Source organism: Phodopus roborovskii, unplaced genomic scaffold (assembly GCF_943737965.1).
Source record: "Phodopus roborovskii unplaced genomic scaffold, PHOROB, whole genome shotgun sequence".
NCBI lineage: Eukaryota > Metazoa > Chordata > Mammalia > Rodentia > Cricetidae > Phodopus > Phodopus roborovskii.
The window spans coordinates 1023228-1035562 of record NW_026126611.1 but is presented as its reverse complement, the minus strand read 5'-3'; the positions used below and the strand labels follow the sequence as shown (position 1 = coordinate 1035562).

At 52.2% G+C, this 12335-nt stretch overlaps 1 protein-coding gene across 1 annotated transcript; it reads right to left on the bottom strand.

Annotated features, from left to right (window-relative positions):
* Window positions 1-1103: 1103 nt before the first annotated feature.
* Dll1 (delta like canonical Notch ligand 1) lies at window positions 1104-8987 on the bottom strand. Its single transcript, XM_051206001.1, has 11 exons — window positions 8007-8987; window positions 7486-7779; window positions 6841-6901; window positions 6385-6642; window positions 4561-4621; window positions 3898-4028; window positions 3603-3772; window positions 3274-3490; window positions 1463-2261; window positions 1231-1348; window positions 1104-1131 (listed from the first exon to the last, which is right to left on the bottom strand). The coding sequence occupies exons 1-11, from the start codon at window positions 8058-8060 to the stop codon at window positions 1126-1128; spliced, it is 2169 nt and encodes a 722-aa protein (XP_051061958.1). The 5' UTR covers window positions 8061-8987; the 3' UTR covers window positions 1104-1125.
* Window positions 8988-12335: the final 3348 nt, after the last annotated feature.

The window sequence follows — 12335 nt, the reverse complement described above, 5'->3', positions numbered from 1 at the left end:
ACAGGTGACTAATGAAGAGACACATCCACTGCTCACTTCTTTCCCACCGAGGCTGCTTGCATTAGCAAGCAGCCAGCTTTTTGAATGAAGTAGAAATAAACTCACTAAGAAGTGTTCTAAGACAGAACACCTTTGCCACAGTGATATCGAAGTGACTGACACTCGACCTAGCGAAGCTTTCTTCCAAGTCTTGAAAAAAAAAAATCTAAAGTTCGGGGGAAGCTTACCAGCTCTCCACAACATCTCAGTGCCACCCTGATGGAGACAACTTACGATGGCCAATCAGGACTTCCAGAGAAAGCAGAAGGAAGGCCTTCCTTCCTCCACCCAAACGAGGCAAGGCCTTCGTAAGACATGAACACCGTCCCTCTTCTCATGATCTCGTGAAATCGATGTGTGAGGGGGCAATGACCAGAAACTACGCCTGCGGCTGTAGTTCATTATATTTATTTTGGAAAAATATTTTTAAGATGAATTTCTTCGTTAACAAAACAGTAAAAAAAAAAACTCAAATAACATTTGCACAATATTCCATAAATACATTTATATACAAAAAAATATAGTCACATAGACCCGAAGTGCCTTTGTACATATTTACCAAAATTTAAATTATAAAAAAAATGAACATCACAAAATACTCAAGCTTTACAGATATCATGAAAAATATTTTTACAAATCCAAAAAAATAACACACGCTTTTTTCCCCCATCTAGAAAAAAAAAAAAAAAAAAACACATTTCAGTATCAAAAAAAGGACAATAAAGGCAGTTGTGTTTCTAGTTCAAGGAAAGACTGGCTCATAGTAATCCAAGATAGACATGTCGGCAGTGCGCTCTTCCTATTTGTATCAAGTCACTCATCCACTTAAATATATAATCTTCAAAGCAACTGTCCATAGTGCAATGGGAACATCCAGCAGGCAGTGCAGGGGCAGCCAAAGCCGGGCTGGCAGTGTCCGGCACCTCTGCTAACTCCGAGAGGACCAGCTCCGCCTGAGCTGTTTCTCAGCAGTAGCAGCAGTCCCTGGAGTCATCTTCCCCTTCCTCCTTCAGCAGCATCCGTTGGGGCTATATCCTTGGAATTTTATTTAAGAGAAATGGGAATTTTTGCCACATCGCTTCCATCTTACACCTAGAAAGGCCCGGGAGACAGGACAGGAAGTTAACGCCAGACAGAAACGGGCCTTCTCCATATTACCCATGGCCTGCGACGAGGATGTGGGGCACTGACCTCAGTTGCTATGATGCACTCATCCTTCTGTGCAGATAGGACATATACTGACTGGTACTTGGTGTCCTTTGAAGCAGAGTAGACAGACTCGGGCCTTTTTCTGTCAGGGACCTCTCCACTGAAAGGAAACACAGAAAGGGCCACAGTAAGCACACGGGAACGTGGTGGAACAGGACATACCTAGAACATGAAACGACCTTCCTGCCCTCCTTGCCCAGCTCACAGCACACACCCCCTGAGTGTCGAAGTTCCCTTCTCTTCTCCTGCAGAGCTCTGTGACTGGCACTTGGTGTCACGTTTGCTGTGTGCATCCCTGATGGTGGCTTCATCTCCCTTGAGGTCTCGAACGAGGTTATAGTCCACAGCAGGGTATCGGGCCTTAAAGCGGCTCTCGTCGGCACCATGGTCCCCGTGAAAGTCCGCCTTCTTGTTGGTGTTCTTGATCTGTGTAGCCCCAATGATGCTGACGGAAACATCTTTCTCGCGCTGGCAATTGGCCAGGTTGTTCATGGTCTCTGTCTCTCCCCCACAAGGATCAGGTGGGGGCTGGTGTTTCTGGAGCTTCAGCCGGACGCAGACGACCACAGCAGCACAGCCCAGCAGTAGCATGAGGACGAGTACCACCCCAGCGTACACTGCCACCCAGGGGAAAGGCCCGCCCTGGCTCTCCATATGCCTCTCACTAAGGTCCACCACCACGGGGCCCTGTGGTGGCTCAGGGAGCAGGAACTGGCAGTTGGGGCCTCCATAACCCTGGGCGCACTCACACATGTAGCGTTGGCCGCTCTGGTGGCACGTGGCCCCATTGTGGCAGGGAGCATGCTCACATCTGCTGACAGGGGAACTGCAATTCCTGCCTGTGTAACCAGGTGGGCAGGTACAGGAGAAATCATTCACACTATCCCGGCAGGTGCCCCCGTTTGCACACGGGGAGGAGGCACAGTCATCCACATTCTCCTCACAGTATCTCCCAGAGAAGCCAGCCTGGCATCGGCATAGGTAGGTATTGCCGAGGTCCACACACTTGGCACCTAGAACACAGGGCAGGCAGTCACATATGAGAGCACAGACATGTTGATGTAGCACCTGTAAGTCCGTAGCTTACACACACCACAGATACAATGATAGTTCAGCTATGTACTGCATAGCCTAAGACCTCAAATGCAAGGCTGTGGGGAACGCCAGCTCAAGACCTACACATTAGAAATAATAAGAGGTTTCTGTTTGTTTGGTCTTGTTGTTTTTGGCCTGTATTAGACAAACTCTCTACATCACCAGTACCTGTTGATCCCCACATTTCTGTCCCAAGCAAGGTTTTGCTAGATTTGCCAGGATGGCCTTGTACTTGATCATCTTGTCACAAACATTGGAGTAACTGGGACTACAGGCCCCTGCCACCACATCCAGCCTCTAGAGATCAGTGTAAAGCATTTTGCCTGCTCACTACAGTCTTCTCACAACCACCAGACAAGGAGTAGCACACTACCAGATCAGATCCGGGCTACAGGTGGAGAAATGATTAAAGGGAATGTCACATTTGCAGACAGCACACTGTTAGTGGGGAAAGGGCTGGAACAGAAAGTTGGGAAGGTAGGCAAGAATGAAGAAAGTGGGGAAGTGGGGTGGGGAGGCAGAAGGGAGGAAGAAGGAGGAAGGGAAGGCGGGAAGGAAAACAACTATTGGGCCAGCTTCTCTCCTAAGTCTATTTTAGGTACCCCGACCTCTCTCCCACTAGCAAGAGGCTCGCGGCACAAAAAGCATGCTTCCTCATACTTGTTACCCAAACTCCTCTATCTAAGCAGAGCCTGCAGAGCCATGGATGGTGACAAGCACCTAAGCACTGACCCCGAGCAAGGTCATGGCCTGCTGACCAGGGCATTCCTTGGGACTAATCCTCCCCCTTGTCTTCATTCTTCCTGAACCCGCATGGAATCCAACCCAGGGATCCACAAACCCAAGATGACTCACAAAACAAGGTGTTTCTCTAGTAAGAATGCACCACGCTTTTGGAGCCAGTGCCCAGATGTCCCCATCGACCCTCACCATTAGAACAGGGGGAAGAGCTGCAGAGATCCATCTTCTTCTCACAGTTGAAGCCGGAGAAGCCTGAAGGGCAATGGCAGGTGTAGCCTCCGTCAAGGTTATCTGAGCACCGTCCCCCGTTGAAGCAGGGACCATCTGCACAAGTCATGGCGCTCAGCTCACAGACCTTGCCATAGAAGCCAGGAGGGCAGGTGCAAGAGTAGCTGTCCTCAAGGTCCTGTACAGGGAGGGCCACGAGAGGCTTCCTTAAGCTGTTGCAAGAACCCGTACACCTTACTAAAAGCAAGGATCCTGTCTTCAGGAAGTGCACCACGGTGCACCCGACTCACCGTGCAGCTCCCTCCATTCCTGCAGGGGCTTGGTGCACACTCATCTACTTCCAGCTCACAGTTAGCACCTGTATACCCAGGTCGACAGGAGCAGGTGTAACTCCCCTGGCCCGTGTTGGTGCAAGTGGCTCCGTTCCTGCATGGCTTGTGGTGGGTGCAGTAGTTCAGGTCTGCCGGGATGGAGACAGGAAAGGGGGGGCAGGAAGCCCAAGATCAAATACAGGAAGGATCTACTTTTCCAATGGGCATCAGGCTGCTTTGAGAAGACCTGGCAATCATAGAGGGAGGGGCTTACCCTGGTTGCAGAAAAGGCCTCCCCAGCCTTCCTGGCAGTTACACTGCCAGGGCTGCTGGCAGGTGCCATGGAGACAGCCTGGGTATCGGATGCACTCATCACAGTAGCGGCCCTGCCAGCCAACTCGGCACCTTGGGAAAAAAGCAAACCACAATCACATTGCCTTCTAGATTGATAATGGGGAAAAAAATTATCCTTAAGCAACAATAAGCTACCAGTCCTCAAACTAGGCAGCACTAAGACTAGCTGAAAACCCCTGACCCATCCCCTCTCAGAGTCTTTGATGAAGGGCACAGGATCTACCCTGACTATCCTTAACATGTACAACGATGGATATGAGATCTCATTTTCCATGCAAACCTTTTACTAAGGCCTCACTAAGTGTGAGTTTACGTTAATGGCAACTTGTACATTTTCAGACCTTTGTTAGAGTAACATCTCCCATTCAACTGACTCCCTGGGGGTGGTTATTTACTATATGTAGTGGGAGGGAGCAAGGAGAAGGGGTGAGCCAGGCATGGTGGCATGGGAAGCCTTATGCGAAGGATCATGAGTTCGAGGCCAGCCTACGCTAAATAGGAAAACTTCTGGGCTACATAGAAAACCACACAGAAAAGAGAAGAAGAAAAAGACAAAGACAAAAAAACAACTTTGCAAACTTACTTGCATTCCCCTGGCTTGTCACAAAATCCATGTTGGTCATCACACCCTGGCAGACAGATTGCTGCAAGCAAATAAAAACATAGGTTGGAGCCCCATCCCAGGGATTTCCCTGTATCACCAGGTGGGTCTGGGGCAAAATTAGCAGTACCCACTCTGTAGGTCCAGGCTGAGTGGATCCCAGGCTGCAATGCCTGGCCCACCCTGGCTGGTGGCTTTGGACTTCATTCAAGCCTGGGATGAGCATTCTTCTTAACATAGTGTTTCCAGGACAAAAGGGCTCTCAGAAGCCCCCACTCCTACCCCTGTCCCTTTTTCTTCTAAAAGAGGGTCAGAAGTCTTCTCCCTCCTCCTCCCCCACTTCCCAATTCTATGCACAAAGCTCCACCTCTTAATATCCCAGAAAGTGTGTGTGCAGATAAGAGTGGACAGCTGGTGTGCAGCGTGCAGGGCAGGGCAGCTGCTCCATTGTGTCTTCCTCCCCGCAGCTGCCCCAGCACAACAATGCTGCCCCCACCCAACCCCCAGCCTGAGCATGTGCGTATGCACCCACACAAGCGCGTGTGTGCACATACCCTTCTACCAATGGGAACAGGCAGTGCCCCCCCCCACCGCCTATCCTCAGAGAGATCTAATCTATGGCACGTGTAACCAGGGGCGGGGACAGACCCCAGTGTTTGAGTAAGAAGAAAAGTTTAGATCTCTGGCTACCCCAGAACCATTGGCCCCTAGAGTGGAAAGCTACAGTGGGAGAGCCTGAAGAGATGGGGGTGGCCCCAGACAGCAGGCAGCTTTCAGCTGGCTCACTTCCCCAGTTATGAAACTCATTAATGATCAGCAACTCCAGTTCTTAAGAAAACAGCCAGCTCTGGCCAAGGCGGAGCCCTTAAGGATATGGGAAACTAGGCAACAATGGCATTCAGGCTCTCTCACTGGAGTGAGGACCCCCTTCATCCTCGAGCAAAAACTAAATCTAGAAAGCTACTCCATATCCTCTCCCGGGCACTGACAGAGAGGTTCTGGGCCTCACAGAGTCCAATGTTCAACTGCTCCAGGGCAGGAGAACAAAAGTTCACCAAGCCCTAACTGGAAGAAAATGACATTCCTACAGGTTGGACAGCTGAGGCCTCAGAGAGCTGGAGGGAGGTCCACTGAGGTTCTTCCGAACCAGAGGTAGAGCAGGAGGCTTCCCTATGGCCCTGATCCCCTGGCTTGCAAGAGCATTACAGGACATCAGTTACTGCATTTCTTTACAGACCATGCTATGAGCATTTAGACCACATATCATGTGCCTTTCACCCCAAGTCCCTGCAGACTGCCTCAACACACCTGCCAGCTCTTCCCTACGGGACAGGACGGGGGTATAACACAGGGGATCTTTGGAAATGGATGACTCTGTGGGCAGGTCAGGCACCCTAACTCTGTGGAGGAAAGGGAGGGTTTCCCAAAGACACATTGTCACAGCAAGGAGCACTGTTGGAAAATGAGCCCTCCACATCCCCTCTCTGTCCCTCCCTTCCTTCCTCCCTTCCCTTTCTAATACAAAGGCCCTAGGGAGAGCACAGACTTACTTCCTGACCCCTGGCCTTGTCTCTGAACTCCTCCCTGTGAAGAAAAGCAGCTTCCTACAGTGGATACAAGGTCTCCCTTGTTAAAATGCCTGAGTTGAGCCTAATTCTGCCACTGTCCACAAGACCTTAGCGAGACACTTCTGCTCTTTTGGCCTCAGATTCCCCACTGAGCCATCTCTGCCATCTCCTGTTGCTAAGTCCTGTGTCTTTCCCCATCCATGGACCCTTAGGAATCATCATCCTCCTGAGAACTCACGTTGAGTGCAGTATTGGCCTTTCCAGCCAGGGTCGCACACCTTCTCTCCTCTCTCCCCGCAGGTGAAGTGGCCAAAAGCATCGTCTCGGGGTCGGCAGAACACAGAGCAACCTTCTCCATAGTAGTGTTCATCACACACAAAACGGTAAGAGTACCGGAGGTCTGTGCGTCCGCTGCTGTGAAGGTCCTGAGACCACTCTTCTCCTACCGTCAGATGCCTCTGCGTGGTCAGTCTGCTGATGAGCCTTTCTGGATTTTCTGAGAGAGAAGATGCTCAGGTTGGTTCTGGTAACACTCAGAGGCCAGGAACTGAGGGAGTGCCAGGGATGCTGTCAACATGGATTGGACTCTGAACCCCAGGTGCAGAACGGAGACATCGGAGGATTTGGGTGAGTGGGTAAAATAAAATGTGTATCGACAAGGACTTTGCACGGTTTTGCGGCGTTGGAGTCTTACCTGTTGCGAGGTCATCGGGAGAATCTGTGTGCATGGCTTCAATGATCAGAGAGAAGGTACCCTGAGGAAAGGGGAGAAGATGCATGACAAACCAGAAGTGTGGAGGAGGAAGGGGAGACACCAGTGAGGGCAACGTCTAACACTTTTCTTAAGAAAACAGAATAATTTTAGAGTGTTTTCCCCGTGTGTGGTTTTTTTTTTTTTTCTTAATGTGCTAGTACAGAATATTGTGTTTGTTTTAAAAGGGAGAGAGTGCTGGAGCCAACAAGTTAGGGTGGTGGAAAGGGAGAGGACAGCCTGTGTCTGTCACTAGTTTTCTGGGTCTGGAACCTCGAGGGTGGAGAGCAGTCCCTGCTGTATTAGTGACCCAATCAGGCCTGGGGGCTAGGGAACAAGAACTCTCCCAATCTTGAGGAGAAGGGAGAAGCACTGGGGTGTGTGAGAAAGGCTTCTGGTGCTCCACATCCCCTCCTCGACCTCCAGAGACTGCAGGTCAATTCCCCGGGAAGAAGTCAAGACCACAGGCGAGTCTTTGTGGGATTCTCCAACCCTTATCGGTGGCCGGTGCCTTCCTCCCGCTGCCAGCCACCCGCCCACCACCCTACCCCTCCAGGCCCAGCCGGGTGCGCGCAGGTGCCCACTCACTGGCCAGGTGAAGCCGAAGGGGAAACGGATGGGGTTGCTGAAGGCAGGGTCGATGCCTGCGCCATCAGGCAAGCTGAAGGAGTCGACACCCAGCACTGGCGTGACCGCGCTGCCGTAGGTGCAGGGTGGCTCCGGGGACACGCTGGCCTGATAGTGCTTGAGGCACACGCGGAAGAAGGTCCTGCAGGCGCACGGCGGGCCTGAGCCCCCGCGGCAGCAGTTGCGGTTCCCCAGCAGCCCCTTCTTGTTGACGAACTCCTGCAGCTTCAGCTCAAACACGCCAGAGCTCCAGACCTGCGCAGGGAAGGGGCGTGAGGACGCACTGGCGGCGGAGGGGCCCGGGGCGCGCGGGCCCTTGCTAGGACGCAGAGGCCGAGCGCACCGCAGCGCCCGTCCGGAAGCCGCCCGCTGCCGGGCAGCTCTCGGGGTCGTAGCTGCCGGAGTCACTTGGGGATGGACAGCTGATCAGCTCGTCCGGGTCCCCTCCCTCCACCGCGCAGCAGCCCCGCCCGGCCCCCTACCTGGCACAGCAGGGCCGAGACCACGGCTAGGGCTAGAGCGCTCCGACGGCCCATGGTACCGCTGGACGCCCTTGCTCTCCTAGAGTATCCTCTTTTCTCCTTTCTTCAAAGACCCAGGAATGCCAGGAAAGTCTATGTGACCCTAGGAGCACGGGGGAGAAGGCGTCCCTCCGCTCCAGGTGTGGTAATCAGAGCCAGTTGCTTAAAGAGGGTGCGGTGCTTCAGATATGTCCCTGACTGACAGATCTGCGAGGCACTGAGAGAGGGCAACTTTCGGTTTCCTCTTCTGGCTTCCAGTTCACGAGTAGGTGAGGGTCGCCGGCGTTCTGGTTTTGTCTTAAGCGTCTTCGTGGAGGGAAAGAGGAGAAAGGAGAGAAGACACAGAGGAAAGAGAGTCCAGATGTTCAGCTTAATTCCCAAGAGAGCTTGCAGTGGCTTCCTTCAGAGGCCTATTAGAGAGCGGCGGTCTGGAAATCCCACCGGTGAGGCGATAATCCGGGGCCCCGAGGGGCGCGGTGGGAACGGACGGCGGTGGTGGCAAGAACTGCGGCGCGCGCCCTGGTTTCCCTCCCGGCCGGGCGTCACTCGGCGGCCGCTGCCGCTCCCAGAGTGTTCTGGACCGGTATCTCTTGCGCCACCGCAAAGCCTCGCGTCTTCCCCAAGAATTCAGCCAATGCCATGCGAGAACACACACCCAGGACCGGAGGCCGAAGCGTGGGAGGCTCCGTGCCGCACCGGTGCTCTGCCGTGACCTGCCTCGGTCGGTCAGACAGGGTAACCGCGGGTGCACGCCGGAGGATCTGGCCGAGGCAGGCGCCTGCCGCCCTTAAATCCCGCCGGCCGCTCGCATAACTAATGAGATGCAAATGAGCAGCCCCCCAATCTGGCGAGAGCTGTCACAAAGGAGCCACTTTTCCAAACCCTCCTCTCAATGGATCGCCAAATGGTCAGTGAGCTGTAAAATGTGCAACCCTCCTCCCCGCCCCCACCTCCCCGCCCCCTAGTCCGCTCTGCCTCCGCCCTCGCCCCTTCGCCTCCCTCCCCCAGCGCAGAACCCGCTCATTTACATTCCTGCAAAATGTTCGCTGCGACGAACCGCTCTGCTCCTGGAGCTGGAGCTGGAGCTGACGCCGCGTCTCCCACCGCCACAGGCCGGAAGACCCTGGGCACGCTGGGCGGCCTGCGCCTCCCACCCGCGGTCACCGCTAGACCGGCGCGCAGGACACGGCCTCCGGACTCTGGCGTCTCCCACGCTGGCCGCCTAGGCTCTCCTCGGTTGTTCTGTCCTGGGGACTGAAGAACCGGGGAGAGGTTAGAGGCCCGCGTCCCCGACGCTGCCCCTCCTCCCTGGCAGGCTCTTTCAAAGGAGGAGTCTCCCGCAGGGGGCGGGGGCGGGGACCCGCTAGGAAAGGGACCCTTGAAGAGGTGAGCAAAGGGTGGCTAGAGCACCACGGTCAGTTTGGGGAAGTTTGGGGAGGTTAGGCACGCTTGTACCTCTGGCGGAGGATGGCGACTGAACCTCGGAGAGCGCCGGTGGGTTCGCGATCCCGGCCGGGCGCCCCCAGTGTCCGGGAGCCCTCCCTGGTGTCTGCGTGATGTCCGCAATCACTGGAGATGGGAATCCGGGTCCCTGAACCAGTAGAGCCAAAAGCTTCAGCTTACCCCCCTCCCCGATGTACACACTCTCTCCCGGGAGATTTTCGGCCGCCACCACCTTCACTGGTGTCCGGTCCCACTCTCCTGGGCATCCCCCTCAGGCCTCTCTCTGCTTGGTAAAAAGTGAGTTTGGTGTGTGTCGTTCGCGTGGCTGTCATTAAGGCAGTCTGTTATTGTGCGAGGCTGAATCAGTGGCTCTTTGTGCGCTCAGCTGTATGGTAATGCAGACAGCACCTGCTCTCCGCACAATGCGGAGAGAAAGAGCTCCCCTCCGCGCACGCCGCGGCCTCTGCGACAATGTCCGGCACATGTTCGAAAGATTCTCCCCCACCACCACACACCACCCCCCCCAACACACAACCTTTACACAACCGTCACCTTATTAGGTTTTTACGCATCCATCAGATACTATAACTTTTGTTTTCATTTTTTAAAGGGAAATGAGTTTATTGGGAGGGCCCACGTATCACGATGAATTATATATCTAACCTGCTCCCCTGCTTATAGACTCCAGAGAAAAGTAAACGGAGATATAGACTCTGACTTAGCAGCTAAGCTTTGTGTTGAGAACGCAATGAGCTGTGTACTTCCATCTCTTGGGGGCCCTTCTTATTCCACCCCCAACACCTTGGCAGCTTCGTTAGAATCCCAAGGTGTGATTATGGGAATTAGTATTGCTTTGATTGTAGAAAAACCCCTAGGGTGTGCCTGACAGGTGTCCTCACCGGAGGTGTTGTCCTGTTGGTAAGAATGAGCCCTGTCCTGGCAGAGTATCTTTATCGTTTAGGCTGGTGTCTGGATCAAGAAGTATTATAATGTACAGAAAGATGGAAAACTGCCCCCATACCCAGGAAAACACTGGTAACAACCTAAGCAGTTGCTTGGCAGAATCATCTGTGTTGGGCCATCTGGCAACTGGAATTACAGCTCCTTTTTGATGACCCAGCCTGTCTCCTGCTATCCTGTCTCCCAAACACTTGCAAAGTTTTGGAATCAACAGGAATCTGCACTTCAAGTTGTTATTGCTGACTCATAGACAATCAAAGAATTAACAACAACAAAAAAGTATACAATAAATACTGAGGCTGAGGTGAGAAAAGCAGGGTTGGACCCCACTTAAAAAAAAAAAAAACACCAACTGTTTATTATAGAGCAAATGGAGGCTTCAAAAGATACTGTCACCCCCAAGGCAGTGGCAAAATCGAAGTCCCTGTCCTTTGTAAACTATCTAGGGACTTGTTACATCACCACAAGGCTAGGCTAGCTTGAATCCTAACTTAATCTTGCCACCTAGTGTTGGGATCCCTTTTTCACTAGGTTAACATTTCCTCTGAAAGTTTTGTTCTGAGAAACTCCGCTTCTCAGAACTCAGAAGCTGTTCCTTGTAGGGACTAGGGTGACAGGGTCCCTGCAGCAGAGGACAGGCAGCCAAAGGAGGAAGGAAACAGGACCAAAATGCAGAATCCTCTGTGCTTTCAAGACTACAGGAATAAATGAAATATCAGGAACCTTTTAATTAGAAGATAGAAGAGGAAACCAGGGCCGTTTTGAATGCCTGTTTAGAAAACTGGAAATGAAAAGTTCCACGTGCAAGGGCTTAGACCTTGAGGGGGTGGAGGACTTGTCCCAAATCTTTAACAAACCCCCCTCAGTATCAAGTATTTGTTAAATTGACATGGCACAGATTTCTCGATTACAGTGGCAAAGCAGGGCTCAAAGGCATCGTAAAATCCATCAGAACCCTGCCCAAAGCGTTCATTCTTTTCCAACTTAATTTATGCCACACCATTCTGTATTGGGGAAATCAAGCAGAAAGCTCTTTTTTTCTCTCTCTCTCTCGCTCCTACTCCTTCTGCTCTTCTTCCTCTTCCTCATCCTCCTGTTTCCCCCATCCTCAGCCTTCCACCCCTAAGTTGGTTCCTATTCCTCTCTCTTTCAAAAGCAGAGCTAACGGGGAGACTGTTTAACTTCAGTGTTTCTATAGGAGCCTGTTGTAGTTTAACTCCTGCGTACCAGTAGCTGAGAGGAACAAAGGGGAGACTCGAGGTCCAACTATTCATCCTTTCTTTGCACTTTAATTTTCATTGATTGGGAAGACAAGGGGAGCCCTTAGGGATTCGAGCTGGAGGGGGATGACACGCCTTTAGACGCCATCAGCCCCCTAGCCAGCCATCTGCTCTGAACCAAATGGCGTTTTTTCACTCCCTAACTGCATGTCTCTATACTCCCACAGCTAAGCACTCAGAACCCCCCAAATGCAGGAGGGAGCTTAAGCCTGAGTATGTTAAATAGATCTGCCTGAATGTTGGCCTAGCCAACAGATTCCCCCTCCCCACACACCATAAATCCTCACCTTGACCATTGGAAAAAAGAAGGAAACTTTCTTTTAAATGCTTTTTGATGTTTGAGCAAATTTACTGTACAAAGTGAAGCTCATTAGAACTGAGAAGACACCGAATACATCAGATACAGGACTTGAAGGAAGCATTTGTTGTCTGGTGGTAGTGTTGATTTTTTTCCACCACCCCCCCCTTCTGAATAATTGCAGTGGGTGGATAGGGCAGACTCAGGTTGCATAATAATCAGAGCTAAGGCCACAACAAATGCATCAGGAGTTCTGTCTGCAAATGATCCTGATTGTTTTCTGTATTTTACTGCTCCATGTGGTAACAA